This window comes from Haliaeetus leucocephalus, unplaced genomic scaffold (genome assembly GCF_000737465.1).
Source record: "Haliaeetus leucocephalus isolate CR32 unplaced genomic scaffold, Haliaeetus_leucocephalus-4.0 Scaffold384, whole genome shotgun sequence".
Lineage (NCBI taxonomy): Eukaryota > Metazoa > Chordata > Aves > Accipitriformes > Accipitridae > Haliaeetus > Haliaeetus leucocephalus.
Window position 1 is genome coordinate 9,087,496 of NW_010972820.1, and position 26,382 is coordinate 9,113,877.

The following is a 26,382-nucleotide window of genomic DNA, read 5'->3' on the forward strand; positions in this document are numbered from 1 at the left end:
CCGCCCTCACCTGCGCCGGCTGTGGGGACGCCCCCGAGGCCGGGCCCGGAGATCGGGGCGAGCACCTGTGTGTGGGGGAATGTGTGTCCCCCCGTCCCCCCCCCGCCGAAGGGGCCGTCGCTTCCAGGGAAGCCGGGCGGGCGGGCGGGCGAGCCCCCGGCAGTACAACCGGCGTGTGCTTAAGCGCTCGGATTTCAAACGTAACGTTTCCCGCCGAGGCGTTGAGGGCTTGGGAGCAGGCGCGGAAACGGAGGGTCCAGCCCCGGCTGGAGGTCATCGGGGGTGCGCGTCGTGCGGAGGGTGTTCGGGCGAGAGCCGGTGAGCGGGGCGCGGGTGGGAGGGGAAGAAAGGAGTCGGGCCTCGGGTCGGTGAGGGCAGGCGGTCCGTGCCCACCGAGGGGGCCCTGCTGGGGAGGGTCGTCCTCCGTGGGTGGGCGAACACCGCCACTGCTTCCTTACCAGAGTGGCCGTGGGGTATAGGCGACGCTGTGAAGTAAGCGACGGTGTCCGCACAGAGCTGTCAAAATCCCCGAACCCCAGAGGTAACTACCTACCTTTTAATTTCTTGACGGCTTTGGTAATCAAAAAAAAAGAACAGCGTTACGAACAGTACGGTCTGCCTCCAGACAACGTAATCAAACGGGTACTTTGATAGGTACCTGCCCATCGAGTATCGCCGTAGCGCGATTAGAAAGAAAGCGCGGTCTGAAAGGAAGTACTGTGTTTGGAGAAAACTGAACAGATGAGAGCTGCGTTGACTTAATTCCGTTCTCTGTGGTTGAATATAGTGTCTAGTTGAGGCCAGATTCGGGATGCTTAAATGGCTGGGCTTGACAGCCTCGTTTGCAGGGCCTCCTCACTCCTCTGCAATTCTTTTCTTTCTGTAGGCCAGTGACACCACCAAAACTTCGTTTTCATTCACAAAAGATGAAAAAGTCTAGCTCGCTATTCTGCAAATAAATCTCTTCTTTTAAAATTCTCATATGGCTATAAATAGAATAATATCAAAAGTATTTGAACTGAGAGCAATTGTTATGAAACTTTTAATGCAAGTCATCTTTTCCAGCGTTGCCTTCCTGTGCACAGCTGTAAGTGTTGTGCTTTGCAGGTGGCAAAGTTGGGGCGTATAACCATAGCAGCAGTGCACAGCAGCAGTTTTGATTATATGAAAATAATTGTGTTTTGATTATATCAAATTATGATTTGATTTTTGCAGGATGGCTCAATGATGATTTGGTATTCCAGAGTGAAAAGCTTTTGGAAATACACTCAAATAGTTGAATGAGATACAGTCTACTTATCTATTAAAATTCAGTTTGCTTTGCTCAAGTAGACAGAGATGAGAGAAATTTAAAAAACATGACCTATCACACATCTTTAAAAATTCCACAGGCAAGTTCAGTATCAGATTAGAAAGTGGGCTAGACAGGAAAATACATGGGAATCAGGAATAAAATTCACTAATGCTAATAGTAGGACAGGATGAGCACTTAAGATGTCAGAACAAGAAAGAAATGGATTGCAGGATTTTACCTCAGACCGTTGCATAGCAGCTTCTTTCAAAGGTTCTCAGTATCTCACACAGACCTTAATATACTTTCTAATGCTGATGTGTATGTATATATATGCACACCATACATTATATATACATTGTATATTATATAGACACCATACATTAGATATACACACACCATAAATTACATATACACAATGACACATACATATGGTTTAGATATATGGTAAATAAATAAATATATGCATATATGCTTAAATATATCCAAATTAACAGGTGTGAAGCCTGAGCATGCAGAAAGATACGTCCAGGATCTCACACACGACAGGGTTCATAACTGTCAAGGTGAGGCAGTGGCCTGGGAACTCAGAGCACAAGACAATTTACCTTCCTTAACCTGCTCACTTTAGGAAACATGGAGCAAACTCCTGCCCCACTGAAGTCAATGGCCACAATTTTGGTTGACTTAAGTAGGTCCAAGAGTTCACCCACAGGTGCTGTTTCACACTATCCTCACATACTTAAGGTTGATCTGACTTGCAGATTATATCGGCACAGCTCTCTTATTCCAGAATGACTTTTTTTTTTTTTTCCAAAAGGACTCATGTAGCTTCCAAAATCTTGTATTTTAAATTTGTAACTTTGCTTGCTATGCCTGTGAAACATTTTATACGAAAACTCACCACAAACACAACTTTAGTATTGAAACACCTGGACAGATATAAAAAAATCATGTATATATTCATTGATAGAATTATAGGATGGTTTGTTTTGGAAGGGACCTTTAAAGATCATCTAGTACAACCCTCTGGTCACTGTATTCACTGTCAACTGAATGTAATCTTGAACATCCAGATTTTGTGAATGCTGCACAATTATATTGGCAGTAATGACAAGCTATCTTGGAATTTACAACACAAAAGTACTAATCATATTTAATCTTAAACCACTTTGTGTGAGGAACAATACTCACCAATGGAGAGATTCAGCAAGTTAAATTTCAGGTACACGAGGCTGAAGATTAAATTGGAAGTATGACAACAAGAAATATAGAAAATGTTGATGAAGAGAATCGGTTTTCTGTTCTGGGAAAAGAGAAGATAAATGACAGAATATCACCTTAATTTTCAGTATTCGCAGCACAAACCTGGTAACAGGAAAGTCTCGGGAGTTTACTTTCAGCACACAACCCCCCAATTTTATTTCTTTTACTTTTGTCTTAAAAGTGTTGCTTTGACTCTCAGTTTCTTCCTTCCAGATGAATCCTTTAGACATACTGACATCCCACTCTAGGGCCTTCCTCAGAAAGGAGCTGCCTTTAATCAAAATCCTCTGTAACAACTGAACTGCCTTAACGTGTTAACAGTATTGTTTTGGATTAGTTTTTCAGCTCTGTCTTTCAAGTTTGATGGCACCACGAGCCACGCAGAGATGTCCACATAACCGCGGTTGACCTTTTGGGCTACCAGGTCCGAGCTGATAATATTTTAGTTTTCCCCATGGTTAATTTATGCGTCACAGTAATTACTTTTGTGTTGTAAATACGTGGTAACAACCCATTGGGAAAAACTGTAAATCCCGTCCTCGCAGGGGAGATCTCTAACTGAAGGAGATAGAATTGCTTGTGGTGTGGCTCCCCGCCTGCGGCAGCAGCATCCCTCAAGTCGGGGCTGCCCGGGGGGAGGTCCCCCCTGCAGCCCCCAGCCCGCAGCCCCCCCCGGCCGGCGCTGGGTGGTGGTGGGGCTGCCCGTGGGCGCACAGACCCCCGTGGAGTGGAGCGGGCAGGACGGGGCAGCGGGTGGGTGCTGCCCGCGCTCTGCGCCCTTGCGTTTCGCGACCTGCAGGAAACGTGCGCCGTGCGAGATGGGACGCGACGAAGCCTTTCGTAGACGCGCACAGGGGCGTTTTGGTCTTCGTCGTGCCTCGCGCCTGCTTTCCTCGCAGAAGGGGCTCCTGCCACCGTGTAGCTTTAGAGCTCGAGGGTGTACTGACGTGTCCCGGAGGGCGAAAGGAACGGAACGGAACGGAGTGCGGTAGCATACATAAAGGCATGAGAACCATGTCAAGATACCTCGAATAAATCTTAGCTGTCACACAGAAGTTGTAGGCCTCTGAGCAAGGCAGGTTCTCCAGCTCCTCGCTTTCTTTGTCCTTAAGAGGGCAGCATTACGATACATTGGAGCATCCCTCAGAGTTAACTTTGAATCATCAGCGCCTTAGTCTATTTTACTTTCCTTAAACTTCGTTTTATTTTCCTGAGGCTGTGTAAGTTGATGTTGTCAGTTGTGTTTTGTCCCAGCCATGCAGTTGCAGCCATTTGCCTATTTAAGCAAAGGTTATAAGGGTTTAGTTAAAAAAAGGAAAGGGCCCCTCGTATTGCTACGGAAGACTATGCAATAGTGATATCTGGAAGCAGAACAAGAATTTGAATAAACATGAAGCATTTTCATTTTAGACCAGTAACACCTTCTTACGCAAAAGTAAGCTCAGAACATTCTAGATTTTTCCCTGTTTGTTTTTAAAAGCAAAGGAAAATAATTTTGGAGTAGAATAAGTCAAACAAAAAAGTGTTGGGTTTTTTTGTTAATATTTTACTTTAGCACACTGGTAAGAGCTAGAACCTCAGGTTTCCACTTGGTTTAGCTTTTAGCCCATGAAGTTGTTCAATGCACAGGTGGAAGAGTGCCTCACAGCACAGCATCCCCATCCTGCACTGACAGAGTACCTTCATCCCCCCTGAAGCGTGATGCCTGCATTCCCCGCTGAGATAACTCCCTGCTCTTCACAGCGCACACTCCCCATCTGAGAACCCTTTCTTCCATCCCAGACTGACAGGAGGATGGAGCCCACATCTCAGGCTCACCCAGCCCGCCCAGCTCAGGGGGCTCTGCATACATGTCTCCTGAGAGCTCCCCTTATCCTCCCCACAGCCTGGGGCAGCCCCCAGGCAAGCACTGTGGTTGCTCTAACTTCTCTCCCGTCTCAGGTAGACCCCATGTATTGGTCCTTCTGGTGCTGCCACAGCACACAACCACCCTTAACAACTCCTGAAAAGCCACCACACATCTCCCATCCTACAGTCAGTTCCTGACAGTGCACCACTACCCGTCTGCTTCCTCTCTTATGCGTGGATCAATAACCAGATTCAAATACAGTGCGGTTGTTTTGGCATAACGATGCTGTACGTATTGAAGTCATAGGGCCAAGGGAGCGTAAAGCTAGCTTTGTCGCTGACCCCTCAATCACAGCTTGAGAGAAAAACTCACTGGTAGTCGATGGTAGTCACACAGGTGCAACACGTGTTTCTGGGATTTTGCGTGAAAAATTTTGTACTTTCAATGGGATTCTTTGCGTGTTTAAAGATAAACAGGATTGCAGGATTTGGTTCTATGTTTCTAAGTTTAGACACTTAGAAGGAACTACTTTCGTTTAGGAACCATCAGAGGAATAAGCTAAGAATATACAGAAGCAGGCCTCTGACTTACTACAAAGTGATGCTTTACTAGACACAGCTCTAACAACACTAACTCATTTCAAGGATAACCTGGTTCTGTGTGAGAGAATGAAAGCTGTCAGGAATATATTTGCTTTGAAAAAGTCACTCGCGCTTACTGTTTCTTTAGTAGACCTTTAAAAGTTTAGCAAAATATTATGTAATCTTCAAGGCATCCCTTTGTGACACACAGGGTGACTGTTACTGGGTCGAGAAGCCCGGTGAACGTGCTTGACTATTGATCAGGATTTAAGATTTGATTAGAATCTAGCGATTTCAGAAGTTTTACTGTTTATTGGGTTGTTTAGTAGCCTTTTTATATGGCACAAAATATGGACACATTAACTTTTTCAGTAGAATCACGTACACACAATTTATAGCATCCTGCTAGGAGTAGGACGTCTGATTACATCTGGCACCTCAGTACTATATTGGTTACGTTCTCTGTCTCACCAGCATAGAAATGAGAGTAATGCTGCTAAAGAGACAAGATTCCCAAAACTAAACCCAAGAGTTCATTAAAAGGTTAAACAGACAGTAATCCACTAGGTGCTCAGAATCTCTCAAAAGCCTGCTTATTGTCCTTATCGCCTCTCTCAGATCTTGTAATCTAACTCAGGCTGTTCCCACGCAACATGAAAGAAGGAAATGAAAATCAATGATTTTGTCAGTGATTAATAGCCAAGACTGATTGCTGGACCCTTAGTGAGTATATATTTTAAAACTCGGAATAGTTGTCTAAAGGTACTTTGAAAGATTTTTCTTTTTGAGCTGGATTGATGCTACATTTAGTCAAAAGAAATTGTACTGGAAATATGGACTTTTTGGGAAGCTATACTTCCAAAGTAGACCTGTATGTATTTTATGGCGAGAGAACTGTGCAGTTTCTGTGATCTATGGGACTCTGCCCTATTTCTTATATTTTTTTTTTTTAACATACCATTATTTTATTTTTACAATTTTAAGTGTAAAATCCAGAGTAGGACCCCTAAGTTCTCAGTGCTCATTTCCCATTCATTCATGGTATATTCATGGGCAGGTAACTTAATCGCTTATGGCTTCAATTTCTTCATGAGTAAAATTGGAATATGTCTAATTCAGACATTCTGAGGATTTCCGAGTTGTTCAAGTAGGTTACAGGCTGGCATTTCAAGCCTGACGCTTGCTAATGATTGCCTAAAAGACAAATCTGAGGTATTTCAATACACAGTCTGCACGAAAGAACAGAGCTATCGAACAGCCAGTGGGAAATGCCACAACTATAAAACTACAGACTTGAAGATAACAGAACTAGGACAGACCTAAAGAGAGTCATCTTCTTGCCCTGGGGCAGGATCAATCTGACTACAAACATCCCTAGCAGTCAGTTGTCTAACTGCTTCTTAAAAAGGACCAAAGAGCCACTGAAGCAATATCTTCCAGCGTTTAACAGCCCTTACACACAGAATGTGCTGAGTTTTCTCCCCCCGCCCCGCCATGTCAAAACAAAGTCTCTGTTGCTCTAATGTATCTTTTTTTCTTATGTCGTGTCCTATTCCTAGCAGATGTGAGAACAACGTCATTGCACACCAGTCTTCTATCTATTTGAAAGCTGCTACTGTGTTATTTTCCCACACACTCTTTTTGTTTAATTATTTAAGATCTTTCCTTAAAGGCTGAGGGGTTTTGAGTCTGCTTATCTTTCATTCTCTATCTGGATGATATTCATTCATCACTCATTCATAATCAAATTGGTCAATATCTTTTTTTTTTTTTTTTTCTGGAATACAGGATCAAAACCTGTACATGTTGCTACAGTTTTGGCCTTACTAGGGCTGAGTACAGAAATAGTGAACCCACAGTAATGTAACACAGCAAATTGTGCTTTCAAAGTAACACAAGTTACTTAATTCGTTACAATCATCACCATATTAGGAATTTCAAGACCAAATTCTATCCTATCATTATGATGAGTAGAGATATCAATTTTTTTTCTTCTTTTAACAGTAAGTCGTCTTTCTTAAGGAGTGCTTGATCTTCTATTTAAGAAATATGTTCTTCTGCATGTGTTCATTGCTGAGTATACTGGGCACTGAGAGTGATGTTCCTTGGACCTGCAATAATAAAATGCTAATAGTAATGCTCATAAATCTCAAATATAAGAGCTTATTTTGAATATAAATTGCATTTAATATTTACTGTTCTGCTTCGGCCTCTAGAGGGTGTCTAGTAATGATCTGATGAAAGGATAAAAAAAAGTATGCTGGATTTTGATAAGAAGGAAGTGATCTAGAAGAATATATTCTAAAACTCTTAAGTATATACTAAGCCTCAAGAAGATTCCATCATGGTGATTAACTTTTTAAAGATCTGTACTCTGTTTCTGTGTAAGTCTGTGAAGAAGGTCAGAGCCACCTCTTCTATTTTTAGGAAAACGATATGTTTGTCTTTACTTATGTTGTTGTGTTGAGCTTCATGCTCTTGTCAGGGAGAGGGCTAATTCCTATAAGGTTTAAAACTGTGGAAACAAAGACAGAGGAATATGAATTTGGGAAAATTTTGTCAGAGAAGGAGAGTAAATTATTTTGTCTACAACAACAAAAATCTGTATCACAAGTGCTCACTGAAAGTGAGTATCACTAAAGGTGCTTGCTTCCTATCCCTTTCCTTATGTTTATAAAGACCTTGTCTTGAATGTTGGGTAATGTTCTTTGTACAGCATCTCACTGCATACCTGTGAAAGACAGATACAGCAGAAACAAAACAGGAGGTAGGAAACTATATAGAAAATATACAAGGAGAGAGGGGGACCTAGTCTGGAAGACGGATGGACAGTACACAGCGTTCATATAATCACAGGAACTGATTATAGACCCGGCTCTTTTCCTACTGAGAGATTTTAGCTGTATAAAATCCTAGTGTGCGCACAATTTACAGTAACATGGTGCGATTTGTATAAATACGGTTTATCTAGCAGGAAGACTAAAAGTAAAATGGAGTGGAGCGGGAGGTGCTGATGTCTTCTCCCTGGTATCCAGTGATAGGATGCGTGGGAATGGTTCAAAGCTGCGCCAGGGGAGGTTCAGGCTGGACATTAGGAAGCATTTCTTTACCGAGAGGGTGGTCAAACACTGGAACGGGCTTCCTAGAGAGGTGGTTGATGCCCCAAGCCTGTCAGCATTTAAGAGGCATTTGGATAATGCCCTTAATAACATGCTTTAACTTTTCGTCAGCCCTGAATTGGTCAGGCAGTTGGACTAGATGATCATTGTAAGTCCCTTCCAACTAAAATATCCTATTCTATTCTATTCTATTCTAAATTCTAATTTAAAATTAATAGCTAGTGTTTTTCTACTGTTTTTACAGGTAATATTTCAGTAATTTAAAGTAATTAAAAAAATGTGTTCCTTTATATGGTATATCAATATATTCTAATTGTAAGTTTTAGCTTCTTGTCAGATGCTGTCTTTCCCACATGCACAGGTCAGGAGAAAATGTTGATTTTATTTTGGGGAAAAAAACACCCCCTTGCATTCACAGGTGAAACAGTCCTTTGATATAGTATTGCTTTCCATCCATCCCTCTGGACTTCTCTGCTTTTCTTGATGCAGTTCCAACTTCTGAAGATAAAGCTGGTAAATCATGTTCATAAGTCATGCATGGAATAGCATGCAGACTTTGATAGAGTTATGTGAGAAATGGTCTTGACCCATCATAAAATCTTCATAAATATATACACTTCCTAAATTTAAAAACTATCCATAACAGGGTCAGTTTTGGAAGGCATTTTCTTAAAAGGATGGTGAAGTCATGTCCGCTGATAATTCTTTGTCATCCACTTACCATATTTTTTCACACCCAGAGATAGATTCGATTAGAAGTATTTTTCATGCCTTAGAGAGCTACAGCGTGGTTTTATTCAGAAGGGCTGCTTCATAGAAAGCAAATTAACTTACAATTTTTAACAGTGTGTGCTGTATATCATTTAGAATAATGTACAATAAAATGAAAAATAATGGCTAAGGTCTGGTCCCATTGCAGATAATGGCAAAACTCACATTAAATTTAAGCAGAGTGAAATCTGATTGTTTGAACAAATAGAGAAAGTCTCTATTCTGTCAATCCTTGACAGAGCCTTATTCCTCTGGGTTCATTTATTGTCAGACATAGCCTGTTTTAGGCCCAAATTCAGCTAATAAATAAGCAACCCTCATCACTGAAGCACTTGAAAATGTACTTTTAATGCTTTCTAGAGTAGAGATGGATTACTGGATCAGCCTTATGAAAATAAATAGCCAGAGTTTTCTCATTACAAATGCAAAAGATTTAAGGTTGGAAAATGCCAAATCAAATATAACTCTATGTCTTTGTGAATTTATGGTTTAAGATAATATACAAAATGAGGAAAGTGATTAATCAATAAGAATAAACAATTTTGTCAAGAGTAAAATTACTCACATAATTTATTTTCATTGAAAAGAATGGCAATTTGCAAATTACAGAAACAAAATGGAAGTGCTGATTAAAAGGATTATAAAAAAGCTACAAAGTGGTGGTAATGTGTTCCATTCCAATGTGCAAATGGAAAGAAATATAGCTGAAAAGACAGCTATAATAAAAAAAATCACTGTGCTTCATTTCAATTTGTTACCTTAAAAAAACAACACAACTTTAGAATATTTAATAATTTAAATTGTTTCCCAAGCACAGATGCAGAGCAGTATGCATTTGCTTTTTTTCTAAGTTCTTTAAAGATCATATTATTTGAATATTTTACTTTGCTGGAACATTTGACTTGCTGTATCATAATGCATTAAGAAGTTTTTCGAAGCGAGGTATTTTATCTCAAATATTTAAATTAGCATATATTAACACAGCAGTATAACTACTGACTTGAAAAAGATTATACAATATAGAAAGTGATGCTACAGGCAGCAGTTTCATACGTCATTTAATTACAATTCTTGTATTTTATACATTAATTTCTTGTGTTCCCACATGGAGCTTTTTCCTGTTTACAAAATTTGGAACAATTCTGGAGGAAAGTGTTTGTTTCTATTGTGATCTCATCTTATTATTAAGAAAAACCACTCTATCAATTTCCATTTTGGAATGATTCATATTTCTTAACAAAACCGTTGGTGGATATTGCCTTGGAATATTCTTTTTTCCCCAGCAGAGTACCATTCTGACTGTAATTCTTCTCTGCATGGCATAGGGGAATTGTTTCAAACATCATGTATCATCACTACCAAACCCCGATGCTCAGTGATGTTCACTCCCTGTCTCTGAAATATGAAGAAGCATATTTATGAGGTGGAGGAGGTTTCATTTCTTCTAAAACTCTAAGATTTTGTGTAGTTATACCAATAGTTTCATGCAGAGCACATACAAATCAATAAAGATAGGAAATATCTGTAATGAAAACTCATACAAAATTGTTTTTGAAAGCATGAAACACAAATAAAAATTCTATCAAAACAAGACTTTTGCAATATTATGGATTCAAATCTTATCTGTACTTATTTAATATGACTCAGTCTGTCTGATACCTTAATTCATGCAGAGCAGTACCTCATTCCAAGAGCACTTCAATTAATATCAGTGTTGCAGATTAGGTTTGTACTAGGCTTACTAAAACATATCATATTAACATTATTTTTCTGTCCATTCAGGAGACTAAGAAATATGTTTCACCACCCAGTTTAAACATGATTGTTTTGTAGAATAAACAAGGCCTAAAGAATATTGACTTTAAGTTAATTAGAATTTGATTTAATGGATTTAGAGGACTGCAAATTAATCCTTTAAGCAGGGGTAAGGCTCCTTGCAAGAGTCTTACTTGTATAGGACTTTGTAAGCTACATATAGAATATAAAAAGTAACTTCAGATATCTGTCATCCTCAAACCTATAGTATCAGCGTGGAGTTTTTTCTTCATGGAACCAGGAAATATACTTTAAAAGCAATGGGGAATTACCTAGTTTGAAGGAGGAAAGTACTAGATTGAATAGATTTGTTTCCTTTTCTAAAATCTAAGTTTATATGATCCTGTCAGACACAGATTGTAAATGATCCATCTTTGTTTTAAGGTATTGCATATTTCAAGAAACTATTTGCAGTATTAATGATTTTTTAAATAATATAGAGACCAGAATACTAAATTTCAGTATCTGTACTGTAAATGTGCCATTCTGGTCATAATAAATTAATCTTTCTTGCTAGCTATTGCTGGCTGTAAGAATGAGGTGAGACTCTTGTATCCTTCTCAAAGCATTTTTGCTAATAAAATTCATCAATATATCTGATTAAGTCTTTTGCAGTCACATTACATCCAGTAGCTTATTTGTTTGGACACTTTTCTGGTTTGACACTCAGCCTCCAAAACAAATTAAGTGAAGATACAGAAGGCCAGTAAGCAATACAGATCTGTTTGGCCTCCTTCTGCAAAAAGAAAACATAGTAGGATGCAAGGCAAAAGAACTAAATTAAGCCCAGAAATAGGCGATGCAGAGATTATCCTATTAAACTATACATAATACCAGTGCAGAGGACTCAGACAATAGTTTATATTGAAAAGACCCTTTATATACATGATTATCCTCATTTGTTCCAAACTGTGAGCATGGAAATTAGGATTATGGGATTTATCAGATTTTATTTTTTTCAGTAAAACTGGCAAGAACATTTTTATTAAATGTTCATTTTTTTCTTGCCTGTAATAAAATTATATAGTCTCTAAAACATAAAGAGTACTGCTTTATTTTCAGAAATGCAGAGAATCCTCAATAAAGTCACCACGATGGGAACAAAGACCCTTGCAGACGCACTGCTGCAGTCCTGCCCCACATGGGCTCAGGAATCTGCTCAGCAGTTCTCACCAACCCCATTCCTCTCTCTTTTTGAAGAGAGTTTTAAATCTAATGGAATTCATGGCTATTTGTTAAAGTCTACTTGTTTCATAGGTAGAACTGATCCTGAAGAGTTGATTGGGAGGAAAGTAAACTGATTTTTAGTTATCGATCACTTCCAGCAAAAGTCTTTCTGGTCTTGTAAAGTCAAGCAGGGGCATAAATTGGGAGAGAAGATGAATTTAAAGCCTGGGTTTATTTGAGATAAGATATGCATACACACAAATGTTTGCAGGCCTAAACCTTGTTCTAGCTACAGTTATAAATATTTATCTGAGTGGTCTCAGTGAATGCAGTGTGATTTCTAATGTGTATGTATATTGGTAGCTGAGTGTAAAGATAGGTCTTGATCCTGAAAAGAGCTGCGCGTGAGATTGGTTCTGTACGATGCAAGTGGCTCCATTGTCATGGTGAAGCTCTTCTGTGCAGTAAATGTGTATGCAAATCTTTGCCGGATTAAAGCCCAAGTTGCCAGAACCACAAAATGTTACAGGAAAAGCCAATCAAATATGCAAACTGAAAAACCCCAGATTATTTAATACAACTTTTCTAATACTCTCTGGTTTCAGTACATGTAGATAATTCTTTAAACAAGACTAATGAAGATAGTTTCTTTTTCAACACAGGCTATTCCTGACTTTGGATATTGTCCATCAGACCTAAGAAAAGTAAATATCTCTTAGATATCTGTGTTCTTATTGATCTGGATAGTGATTAATAATTGCTGTGGGGAAAAATCATGTCCAGGGGTGCTTCAGAAACTAAATACTATTTTCATAATCTCCAAAACTAGTATGCCATATTTGATCGGACCCAAAGGGTTCACTACAGATTATGAGGTTTAGTGATCACATAATGTGCATGGTGTTTTCTCCTTTATTCAGTTTCTTTGGCAGCATTGCAGAAGAGGAGCGAGTAGGCAGTCCCCCATCCCTCTTCAGTGGACGTGCACCTGATAGTGATAAGTTTTGAGTGGGGACTTCCTTCGGTCATCCCACAGCCCCTAGTCCATCAGTAGGCTTCTGCCTGTGCCACTGGTCTCCTCTTTCAAAGGGCTGACTGAGACATGACGAAAACAAGGGGCTTTGGTTTCTAAGTTATTTGGTTGGGTTTTCTTTCTAGTAAAGTAAAGCAACAGAAGTCAGCAACTCTAAATGGAGCTGAGAGATGTGTTGTGAGAGACTGGACAGAGTTAATGCCTCAAACACTCATCGTGATAGACACAGAGAGACCGGAGCCTGCAGAGACCGCCGGGGCCTGGCTTTTGTGGTTGAGGGAAGGAATGGAACTTGCTTGCTTGCTTGCAAGCATAGCAACACCACATGTGAGGGACTAAAAGAGTTAATGTCTCCAACAGGAGAAGAAGTTGATCAGTACAGACCAGCCCAGGACATCAGGAACAGGACGCGGAGGGCGTGCAGTGCCGTGCCGGAGGGTGCGCAGTTCCCTGTACTGACACCGCTGAGCGGGGCAGCTCACCATGCATGGCCAAAGATCAAACAACGGTCATGCCTGCAGGGAGGGAGAAGTTACTCCCCAAACGACCCCCAAGCCCACCGACCCATTTCCTGAAGGTTCTGAAAGCACAAACTGCGCATGACACCTAATTAGCGCAAGGAGTTCCAGTGCCCGCCCGAAGGAGGGTCAAGGAGATTATAAAAGGACACGAACTGAAGACCCATGGGCGCGTGCCCTCCGGAACTGGACCCGTTGGCTGACTGGATCAACGCTGGACCCAGGGCTGGTGAAATCTTTCTCTTTTTCTTATCTTTTCTCTCTCTCTCTTTCTTTCTCTTCCCCCACCCCCCAACTCCTACACCTCATCCCTTTAGACACAAACCCGTTGACCAAGCCTGGGACTAGGAGCGGATCCAGCCACCCCTGGGCCCTTCTCTGAGAAGGAGTCTAGAAAGCAAGGGGGTCTGCTCTGAACCTCGAGACTCAACAGGAGGGATCTCCTTATTCCCTCAATTGATATGTATGTCGTTACCACGTGTTACACAGTTTACTGACGTAGTTTCATGCCAATTCTTGTGAGAAACCACACCACCTACTGTTACACCTTCCAAGTTCAAGCTGCTTCTGCCATAAATAAAACGTTCAACTGATGATTTGGTGTCCCTTCACTTTAATTTAGCCTGAGGGAATTCTGCACCCACCAGGACCCCTCCCTGGTCTGTCCAGCCCCGGCTGTGACTCATGTGTGAATGGTTTAGGAAAACAGCAGTTAAAGGAGCCAGTTTTCTTTACCGCCAGGAAGCTATAGATCCATGTGTGGGTTTTGATTGACCTCTTATCTGTAAGAGTTTGCCTCTTACTGAAATGCCACCCCATGGTGCAGGCAGGCTATCTCCTGTGCTTCCTGCTCCTGCTCCGAGCATTGCGTGTCCCCCAGGCTGCGGTGATTTCCAGCTGTTAGAAAGCTTGGGCTGCACTGCTGGGATGTGGCAGTCCGCTCGCCAGGCTGCTTTGCCACAGGAGTACCCAGACACCCGTGCTTGGTCTGTATGCCAGGTTGTAGGTGCTTTAGAAGTGGGAATATACTGGCCAATGTAGTTTCATTGGCTTACACGGTGGCTGGAAGACAGCCATTATTTTTATATGTGGTTGATATAATTAGTCAACCGCCTAGAGCAATTTTTTTGGCTAGTGCTTTTGTTTCCTTAAAATACAGAATAAAGAATGAATTAAAATCTCTTGCTGTATTACTGTAAGCCCCATATATTTACTTTTCCTTGAAAGAAGTGCCAAATGCAGCTCAATAAAAAAAGAAAAAAGCCAGAGGACTGGTTTGAAGGGCAGGCGCTTGGCTGGGGAAAGCGCCCGGGTGTGAGCAAGAGCAGAAGCCGCAGGTGTGCTCCAGGTGAGGGCGTCTGCTGGCCTCGGGCGAGCAAAGGCTTCCCACTGGGAACTGAAACCAGCAGAAACCAGGAAACAAAAAGAAATATTCAAGCTGTCCACGTCAGAGACTGCTGAGGAAATAGGCAGGTCAGCGTGGTTAATCATTACCAAGGCAGACTTCACAGACCTTCACCGCTGATCATATGACAGGACCTCTTCTGAGATAAGAAAACACCCATCCCAAGCAGGAAGAATTGAGAAGCCTCCCTTGCTTAGATGTTCTGACTTTATTATTTTGCTGTGGGAGAAGAGGCTCCACACTCCCTGTTGTTCCCGGAGCTCAGCCCAGCACAGCAGTTGTGTTGCTTTCCTGTTCTGAAGAGGAAGTGAGAAATTCCCTCCACATGTGCTCCGGCACTTGAATACTCAGGTTTCACTCCCGATCCAGGAGCTGCCTGTAATGAGCTCTCAGTGGGGCTCGGAGAGGAGTTTCCAGCTGTGCCAAGAGTTGTTTCATTTTGTGCCAAAGGAGGAGGGGGAGAAGAAATCCTACAAAAAGCTAAGATGTTAATGGTGCAAAAATTGGTCTAAGGGTATCGCGACTGGGAAAAGAGAAAAGCAGAAGCAGAGGAAGGCACGAGGAAACAGGATGGGAAACTTTTGTCAGAAGCACTGCGCCTGTTTGGAGCCCTACATCCCATGCTTATTCTCGGGGAGAGATGGTGAGCAGGATGAGAAAGTCAGCCAAGTCTTCGCCAACCTTGCTGTGGTAGGGCATGACTTCCAAGCAGGACAGAAAGATGGAGACAGTAAGATAAAAGAGAAGCCTTTACCGCCACTGCCTGGCCAGCATCTGGTGAATATTTGCAGATTTGTGGCACTCTTCGACTATGAGGCTCGCACTGAGGAGGACTTGAGCTTCCAAGCCGGGGATAGGCTTGAAGTGCTGGATGCATCCCATGAGGGCTGGTGGTACGCTAGGCTCTTACTGCCTACAGGGTCAGTCTGTCCTGGCCGCAAGCTCCAGGGCTACATCCCCGCCAACTACATAGCTGCTGACCAGAGCGTCGAAGCTGAACCGTGAGTAACACACGTAATGCACACCGCAGTCTCTTTGGGTTGAACGGGTTTGGGACAGGCGGTTATAGCCTTTTCTCTTGCCGAGTAGTACCCTGCCGTGCTCAGCCTCCAGTGGTCCTACCAGTGATAGTGCTAGCTGGTGTGTGCAAGGAAAATACACCGTGGTCACAAGAAAATCAATTACAAAAGGCAGGGTGTTGAGGGTTTTGTTTTGGTTTAAATAATTTCACTCTCTGATGTACCCTAATCACCTGTTAAAGAACCATCTGGGAATATTAGGTTGGTTACCACTGTGATTGTTTATTATTTTTATTTGTATAACAGTACATGTGTGTCAGATGCTTCCCAGAGAGTGAAAAGATATGACCCCTGCCCCAAACAGTGTTCAGCCTAACCGGCTGCAAAGTTATCAATTAATCAGAGTTTCAGGAAGCTACCTTTACACCTTTACGTCTTCTTACAAATGATGGGTAAGTCTCTAACAGATAAGTTTTTTATGGTTTCCTCTACATTATTTGTTTCTTCTTTGGAGGCAAATCTCTACTCTTAGGACAAACTTAACTGGAGTAAGTATTGCAAAGGGCAAAAGAGTGGATATAGCAAGGGAGTACAAACTGAATTTGTTAAACTTTCACAGAGTTTAGTTATGCAGCCCATGTTTTTCTGCCCCTTCAAACCATGTCCAGTCTTATTTAATATTCTGAACTAGAGCAGAAATCACACAAAATCAGTTACTTGGCTCCCTAGTGAGGATGAGTAAGGTCTGAGTCAGCCTGGGATGCAGAGTTACTTATGTGTGTTGCAGTGAGAGGCAGCGTTTGCTGAAATAGGTCTGACTGCAGTTCCAGAGGTATGTTTTGGCAAAAATTACTGGTGTGGAAAGAGACAGCAGAAATGGCATCCATTATTAGTCTCAGAATTAATGTTGACTTTAGAGGGATGATGTTGCAGCTTTACAGTTAAATCTCATCTGGACCTGAAACATCATCTCCGATCTGATCTGCCCACCGTACCACCAAGGGCTAGGAGAGTTGGCTCAGATACGATTATGCCAGTCTTTTATCAGCTGTAGGATTTGTGCTAGAGGCATTTTGGGGCAACTGTAAGATTCCTCTCTAACCTGAAGACCTTAATTTCCAGAGTCTGACCAGCTGTTTCTATTTCTGTATTCAGGCAGACAACCCTTTCAATGGTCATGTTCAGAAGAATTCTTCAAATTGCAGAAATTAATCTGCAGGGAAGGCACTTTCTGAACCACTTGAGAAATGGTGGTAGGCTCTAATTCAACTCAGCTTGGCCTTTGCTCTCTTTCAAGAACTAGTTTTATTACAAGTCGTCTAAGATTTCTGCTTGCTGTTAATACTTTGAAAGTAATTTTGCACAGTTATACAACAAAGTCTCAGCTCTTAAGGTCCCTCTTACCTTTCTATACCAAATCATCAAATACAAAGTTAAGTTTGCCAAAGTGCATTGTTGCGTAACCTCTGGTTTTCTCTTGTTACAGAATCGATTTTATTTTATTTTACTCTCTTTATATACCTTTCTCCCTTTATTAATAAAGACTGAGTTTTGGCAAAAGATTTTTCTTTATAGATTGTTAGAACACTGGAGAGGAGGAAATAGAGAGCTTTTACAGCTCTCAGATGAAGTCATTCCTCCAGAATGAGTTTTTACTTTTGTACCAAAACTAATCTGGCTAAACATGTTGTTTTTTCTCAGATTTTCTTCTAAGACAGTTGGCTTTAGTGATCTTCATATGTATACAAGACTGTCTGCTGTCAGGCCACACACATATAAGCATAGACCAAGTCAGGTTGGAAAGGACCTCTGAAGGACATTTGAAGCAGTTGTCCCAACTCAATCATGGCCAAAATAAAGTTAGGCCCATTTGCTTAGTTGAGCATTTCCAGTTGAGCTTTTCACCCTCATGGTGAAGACTTTTTTGCCTTGTATCCAACTGGAATATTCCTTGCTACAATTTCCTCCAAGAATTCCCTTTCACACACCCTCTGCATTTCACACCTCTCTTATCCTAGTGAAACAATAAGAGCAAAAGTAATGATGTTTTAAAGAACTAACCCTTGTTTTCCCTAAAGTAAAAGAATGAGGGTGAAAAAAGTTGGTCTAATATCTCTTTAATTAAAATTCAATGTTTTAATCATATTCTCTGCCCAAACTTTAAATGTAAACTTCTTTCACCTTTCCATTTTCATTTTAATTATCTCTCCCCTTTGGTGTTGGCCAGTTGCTCACAGCCCTGATATAGACATTTGTGGAAACAGAAGTTTTTATTGCATCCTTGCATCGTTTATGCCAGTCCTTTATGGTCCCAGCACAGAACTGACAAAGAATGGAAGACTTAGAATTACATGGTCACCTGCCAAAATGCATATATACCATATATTTGCAGTGTGTTGTTTAGGCTTTGCAGTATTTGCCAGGCACAGCTGATCAACAGTCTCTGAGCTAGTTTAATGCACATTTCCTAGCTGCAACTAGCTTCTGTGTATCTGCAGAGACAATGGGAATTTTAGCTTATTTCTGGACTGTATCTCCATCTTACTAGATCAAGACAAACTGGCTAAACTGTTCTGGGAACCAGACTTGATTCATGGTATGACTCTTAGGAAGCTTTGGAAGAAAACGTGATTTTTTGCAGTGAGAAAGGCCTTTTTGAACTTTCACTGGGTAAAAAAAAGAGAATGAAGGAAAGTAAGAAACTTTTCTTCCTTGTCCTTATTTAGATAACAGTTTTTATTCCTGGAATTCTCTTTGACTCCGTCCAATATGACTGAGGTGGTGCTGATAAGGTAGATCAATAACTGGATGAAAGGGCAGAAAGGGTGTGCAATATCTCCAGCCTGGGGAAAACAAAAATTAAATACTACTTAAAAGAAAGGGAATTTTCGTGTATCCTTGGCTATCAGAATGTTCAAGCAGAATTGAGAAAGAACGAGATTTTTTTACTGTGTTGCTTTACTCAGACCAAAGTTTATTGGTAGAAATTGTATGCTAAAGCTGAAGGGAGACTTTATTTATATTTTGCTGATATATTTATATTATATTTATGTCATATAACTAACTTATGCCAAAAGTCAAACACTTCCTATTTGAGCATGGTATCTTGTTAAAAATAAGTTTCTCTTGCCTCCTTCCTTTGGCCTGAGTGATCTCTTCCAGTGTGAATGACTCAGATGAAGTCATTAACAACCTGTGTGAATAGGGGAAGGGGAAAAAAAGGTAAATATGTGGCTTGGGTTCTGCCTGCTGCAGCATTGCTGTGCAAATGTGTGCTGCATAAGATTAAATACATCCAAGAAATGCACACCTGCTACCATGAAGGCTGTTTTGGACAGACTGAGGAAACAAGGCCTTTCATTTTTATATTTACCAGTAAAGCATCTTCTTTTTGTTGATCTTTTCTAGCACCTGCAGTACTCCTTATACTAACAACAACCTGTCAGGTGGAGGGATGTGAAGGGATTGTGCATAGTGTCTCTGGAGACAGGGCTGTTGTCCTGGCCCTACCTGGGATAGGTGGGACAAGGCAGCCGAGGAGTGGAAGCATTCTTCTAGCAAACTGTAGTCACACAGTGAACTTTCACTTCATGCGGAAATAAATCTCTTACTACAAAAATGTTCTTTTACTTAGTGTCTGACTACAAGCAGACTCAGACTATGCTAATGATAAAGATAAATTAGCAACTGTAAGAACACTTGGTGCTCCTCTTCTCTCTACATCACAGGTAGCAGTCAAAACCACGAGCCAGACAGATTTTTCATTTCTAAGGAATTTTGAGTGAGGTTGTATCTGCTGCATCCCATGACTTCAGAATGCACTTCTTTCTACGTTTAGGCATGTAACATTTAGAAAAAGAAACACAAAAGATGCAATTGGAGATACAGTCACATAATTTAACTTGCATGTCCAGCAAAGGATGATCAGAAAAAGCAATTTGACTAACACCAAAATCTGAATTAAAAGATATAAATTTTCTTGGCAAGGAGCATGACCTTCCTGTCTCTGCTCTTTCTGTGCCTGTTATTCTGCACTATAAACAGGAACCATAGTAACACATTCACCTGCCCTTATTTTATTACTGCCAGTTGTTTTAACTAAACAAGAAAATGACATAGTGCAAATTGTTATGGACAACAAATATAGCCCAGCTGTACAGTTAATTTTAATGAAAAAAAAATTTAAAAACTCCCTCACTGTTGGAGTGACATGAATTCTTTTTTTCTAGAAGAAAGGTAGAGTGTACTTAGAGGGGGCTCTCACCTGCCATCCTGACAGACCTGTTGGCTGTTTATTGAAAGTCAGCTTCATTCCATATCTTCATGCCAGCGTTATCGACACAAGACTGCTGCTGCTGTGCTGAAGGAAGTAAATCTACACAAATTCCTAGTAGATTAGGTCAAAGAAGATCACAGCAGTTACTTTTAACTTTTGCCAGTTTCCGAAACATTCCTTATTTCAGACAGATTTCTTATGTAGGTATTTCCCAGCTGGTGGAAACTGAGCCCCAGACCTAATCAATGAAACCTCACCAGTCAATTCCACAATGAGCTTTTTAAACGACCCTTTGAAAGCAGAAGTGACTTGTAGGTTATTTTTGTCAATCTCCATAATTCCTTCACCTTCTGTGACCTGAGTCAGCTTTAACTATTTCCTGCATTGACTGAATCCGAGTTACTGTACATGAACAATAAAGCGTTCCCTGGGCTGACCTGTTTCAGACTTTCTGCAAAGTCAGGCTTACGGGGTTTCTTTGGTTCATGTGGGTCATTTTTCAAAGTAGTGTTTAGAGGCAAAATGTCCAGAGGCTCTTTTTAAAGTTAAACCTTAGATTCCGCTGAACACCTCACAAAACTGAATGTAATCCATTGTGGCTTCTGTGTGCTCCCTCTCTCTCGCTCTCATAATTCCCCTCTCTATTACAGTACAAACTCCTGAGGACACCACCAGAATCAGCAGTAACCCTTGTACTGAAATGAACTTGTAAAAACTGTTCACTGCTAACATGACTACACAAAGTAATAGTAGGTTGTTCTCACATTCTTGGATCCTGTTACATTAAGTACAAAAGCTATTCTCATACAGTTTTTGGTAGAAAAGGTTTCTTTGTCACCAAAATATGTATTTATAAATCATCAAAATGGCTGTATGTGAACTCATTTGAAATTCAGTTGATGTAGTTTATGTACGTGCTTTCATGTGTGCGTGCACATGTACACACACACAACATAGAGAAAGATTATAAGACTGATACTTTTAAGACCATGCAAAACAGCCCTGTGAGACAAGGTGTGTATTGCAAAGCTAGAAAATCATGCTTTTGTCCTTTTTTGACCCTGTGTTCATAGCATTGGAAGTACCCAAAGTTTGGAACTGCCATGCATGTTTTGGAGTGTCTCTCTTGAATTTAAATGTTTGAATACTACAAAAAGACCATTAATTTAATCACTTTTTTAGTTGTGGTTGAGCATTCCAGTGCTGTCTTCAAGCATATCTCAAACTTTGTCTTCATTTCTGCTCATTTCTTAAATAAGCAAAAATACACTGAACACAAAAGGAGATGGTTTGCAGAACTCTGAAAGGTCAGATTTTGTCAAGTGCCAGCAGTATTTACACATCCACATGTATACCCATGTCCAGAAAATGTGTGTATCTGCTCAGAAAGGTGGAAGGAATTATGACATTGTAGATGAGCAGTTCATGCAAACCTGTCTAATTTAGGTCACCTATTTTCTGTCAATGTGGTTTTCTAAATATACAACATTGTCTATTCAAATTCTAAGAAATGAAGAAATTTCTTCCTACCTTGTCTTTATTTGAAATTAAGGTGTCTGTTATACATTATAATCATTATATACTAGTTTCCATTACCCTGTTGTGAAAGATTTGACAATGAATCATGTCAAGGCCAGAAACAATATCCTTAAAACCTGCAAATGTAGCCAGTTAACTTCTCTTACAGCACTGTGAAACCCAGGTGGCCTTTACGGTGCCTTTTAGAAAAACAAAGACCATATACTGGTCAGAATAACTCAATAGTTCTGTTTGGTGTTTTTTCTTCAGACTCAGTAGGAATAAGCGTTGTGCATGCTAGCCTAGATTAGTTGGTTTTGAGCAGCGTTGTTGGCAAAAACATTCTCCAGGTACTGTACAATGGTTACTGTTTCCTCAATAGCTGTCTTTGATGGCTCTCCGTGCAGCGCTGTGCAGAGCTGTGCAGAGCTGAGTGATCGCTGAGCTGGTTTAGAACTGAAAAATAGTAACCAACAGTTCAGCCAGGCTAAGAAGTCCTAAAGCTGGACTGATTTTAAACAAACTAGGTCAGGTATCTCTGTGAAGAATTATTTTGTAACATGTAAAAAGCACTGTTGGTTATAGAAGATTTTGGGGCTTTCTTTGTGTAGGATCATATCTGTACCGAAGAGATTAAGTCATAAAAACATAAGAGAGACCCTACGAGGTCAAACCAATGGCTCCTCTAGCCTCGTTATTCTGTTTCAGAGGGGATTTTATGAAAAGTGCACAGGCCCATCCACTTTCTTTGATCTGTTCCCTTTGTACTTCACCAGAGGCTGGAACTGTTGTATAAGCAATGTCAGAGGGTACATCACTGCCATGTCTAATTATGGACCTATTGTCAAATCTGTTTAGCAAAAGCATAGGTGTTGACACTGCACAATTCTTTATTTCTGTCTGTGGGTAAAGACCAAGCTATTAAGAAAAAAAACCCAAAACCAAAACCCACAAAAACCCCTCTCATCTCTGCAGAAAGTTTTGTATTCCTAAACAAGTGTTTGGGGTTTTTTTCTGGGTTGGTGATTGCTTAGTCATGAGTAACTCAAAAAACCCATGGTCAAAATAAATAGGCACAAAAGGAAATGGTAGCGCTGCATAGGTCCCTGTGAAATTCAGGGACCAGTGCTTTACAGACCGCACCTATCTGCCCCATCTGCCCTAATGCACCCGAGTCAGCCCGGGCAGCAGACCTCAGTGACTTTACCCTCACATATTTACCCATCAATTCATTTTACTTCCTACCAAAGGTGCAGAACTAAACCCAGGATGTGTCCTGTTATGATCTTACAGATACTATCTTCTAATGTGAGGCTATAGAAGAGATGCCTTGTGCAAACATTGTAATAATGATGCAGCCTTCTAGTAGCCTAGTTTAGACAACACAATATTTACCTGCACTTTAATTTTAAAACAGATTAGTAGAGAAAATATGATTAGTCAGGATTCAGATGTTTTTCTGTAATAAAATGTTTTGTTCCTTTTCAAGTTAAGCAAGAAAAGTATGCATAGCAAAGAAAGAATATAATTTATTAGGTGATATTTTAAAAAAGACAAATGATCATTATATATTTACTACTACATGTAAGAGGAAAAAACAATTTTCAGTGATTTTTAAATAGTACTATATGGGACATATTTGAAGACCCTTCTTGTGTTAGAACTTTAAGAGATTCAACTTATTTAGTTATGAAGCTTGTGCATCCGAGTTTCCTTAAATGTTGAAATTCAGGTTTGCACCTCAAAACTGTAAAAAAACCCCATAAGTGTTACAAGAAACTAGAATGGAAATCTACATCTTTGCAGTTTTCAATTCTCCAGTCATGCCTAGAATTCATCTGGAAATAGCTTTTCAGAAGGTCAAACAAAATATTGATCATGAATGCATTCCTTTGCTTTATCACTTAAACCAGAGAGAAATACATACAGTTTTTCCGTGCTGGTACACTAATCTTAATCAATGAGAACTGGAAAAACAAAGCAGTGAATTAAATAATAAGTGATGGTTCCATAAAGGTTTGCACTAATTGACATTTTCATTACTTCTATGCAGACTACTCTATAATATTTTACATTATAAATTTACCTGCAGTAATGTTGCTAAACATTTTCCCTTCGCTTTCTCTCACTCAAGCAGATATATTGCTAGTTTAATAATATTTTTCTGTAGTTATAGCACAAAGGTTTTTGCAGCACAACTTTTCAAACCTCACTGCAAAAGAGAAAAAAAGAAATCTGAGAATGACGTGTGGGAATGAATATATACCATGAATTTCAGAAATGATGAGAACTCACAAACCTCAGTCTTCCTTTTGAAACTGCTGATCTTTTCAGTTAGTGGAAGTCTCTGTAAGGGTGTATGGAAGGAGTCTCTGCTCCTCTGAGGGTGTGGTGAAAGGAGCCATACACAAGAACATGGAGAGACAAACCTGAGGGACAAACCTGAGGGACAAACCATGAGAAGGGAGGTGGTGACGAGGACAAGCCCGCTCAGTCGCACTCACCGATAAGGGTATGCGAAGTGTAGGAATGTTTCTTTTTCGGGAAGATTATCTGAGGACCTTGCCAATAAGGAAAGGGAGGCAGGCAAACACACAGACACCAAACCTGACCGTTTAATGTTAACAAAGGCAATAATTAGAAATAAACCTGGTCAGTCGCACTAATTGATGGGCTATCAAGAAACGGCAGGCAAACTTGGACTTTGCAACTGATAAGGATGCAGACCTGGGGGTCCAGGATGTTGGAGGGGGGTCTGTGGGGCTATGTCAAATGATGAAGCAAGGTTTAGGGAAAAGGGATCAGGGAGGAACAAAGAGGGGGTAGACGGAAAGGGGTATAAAAGGTGCCGTTCACATGCAAAACGGGTCCAGTCGGTACGCTTGTCTGGCTGAGCCCTGTACCTGGTCACCACACGCTGTCCTGTCTTCTCATTAAATCCTTCCTTGACTATCCGTATGTGTAAGCTTTCCCTCTGTCCCATCTGTGACTGCTGCGAGGACTAAGTCCCAGCTCCCTGGGGGGACTGGTGTGACTGGGTACCGGGCCAGCAGCTGGAGTCCGAGCCGGGGTGTAGGTGCCCCTGGCCTGCGGTGTCCGCTGCTGGAGTAATGGGGTCTCAGTGCCAGATACTGGAGTGGGTGGGGGTCTTGGCCACCAGCCACTGGGCTGGTTCTCAAAACCAGCTGCTGGGGGGGGCTGGCATGCACGAGGCGAGTGTGGGTGAAAGGGGCTGGGATCAGGTCAGGGGCTTGGATGGTATTTGGGGGGGGGTTCGCAAATGCGCCTGTGCTTGTGAATCTAGACTCTGTGTGTGTGTGTGTGCCCATCCACGCTGTCACTAGTGTGACCTTCTGGCTCTGCCAGCCGAAAAGGAGGGGACCGTGCTGTGTTTTATGTGAGTCCTGTACGTGGGTGCTGTTGAAGGCAGTGCCTCGTCTGTGGCAGTCTGCGTGACCGGCCATGTCCGTGTCCTCTCCTGTGAGTCTCTGAGACACATGCTCAGCTTCACCGCTGGTTGAACCTGCAACGGGAAAGCAGCAGACACATCCCTCAGCATGGGCAGAGACCCTGTGTCCCTGCGCTGGGCTCCAGCAGCCGAGCAGGAGGTCCCTGGCCTACGGCGGCTGGAGAAGGTGGCTGCTCCTAAATCCCCCTAGTAGTGTCCTTTACCTCTACTTCAAAAAAGAGAGTCTTGGCTTCCTGTTCCTTTTATTGTATGCTTTTCCTAAACTCCTACAGACTTATGAATGTTTAGAAGTGTGTATATATTCTCAGCCACTGACACGGGTGAATCAGTATCATTTTTATCCATAGAAAGTCACCTGACGTTTTTTGCTGTTCTAGAATGACGACCCAATTAGCTTGGAAAGATAATTATTGTTTTTCTGAATACCTGCAAGGAAAGAAAAAAGACAATGAGATCCTGTTCTTACTACAGAGCTAAAATGTTTCAAAAATCACCCAGAAACTTCCTTTGATGCTGACATACCTTTCTGACACGGTGTTGTGATCTCTTACAGAAGAAACTCTGTGTGTGGGTCTTGGGATGATAATATACCCACTGATATGGAGTTTGATGTGCTCCAGCTTTACTTCTGGAAGTCAGAGGTGTCTGTAGTGTGTCACCCTTCCCATCTGTCAACCTGAAAAGGTTACCCTGAAAACTGGGAGACCGTTTGGTTAAGAAATTTGTCCCCATGTGAAAGAACTGTTCTGTCCTTTGGCTCAGGGTCACCTGGGGGTGCCGGACTGCACAGTTCCTTTCCGAGTCCCTCTGGGGACAGTGACCTGGTTGTTCTCCACTGAAAGTTGACCTGAGAGGGGGCACGAGGCTGCTCAGACTGCTGGCCATAAGCTGAAGAGGTATGTGCCCAAGTGACTGTCCAAGAGAGAGCTCTGCACAGAACGGATGGAGAAATCTGCTCTGCCACTAGTGTCCTGTGCAGGCAAGGGGGGCTTTTTGTTACCGAGGGTTTCTGTATTACTTCTGTACTGAGGTGAGTTTCCCTGTGAGGAAAGAAAATAATTTCTCAGGAATGATTTTCTCAAGAAAATCAATTGAGTGCTTTTGGAAGCTGTAATGGTTTCAGTGAATGTATGATTGAACATTTTCTTGTCCTTTTGAGTTTCCCTTAATGTTAAATCAATTGATGTTATTAGTGTTCTCTGTACCATGTTAACATTAAGGCTACCTGAAGGTTTCAACTTTGTTCCTCAGTTGTTATGAATAGCAGAGTTATTGCTACTTTTAG

The 26,382-nt window shown here is 41.2% G+C and overlaps 1 protein-coding gene across 1 annotated transcript in view; it reads left to right on the forward strand.

Moving 5' to 3' along the window:
- Positions 1 to 15,385: 15,385 nt before the first annotated feature.
- FRK (fyn-related Src family tyrosine kinase) overlaps positions 15,386 to 26,382 on the forward strand; it is a 51,775-nt gene continuing 40,778 nt past the window's right edge. The window contains exon 1 of the mRNA XM_010573437.1: positions 15,386 to 15,816. Coding sequence (XP_010571739.1) covers positions 15,386 to 15,816 — 431 coding nt within the window. The remainder of the gene's footprint in view (positions 15,817 to 26,382) is intronic.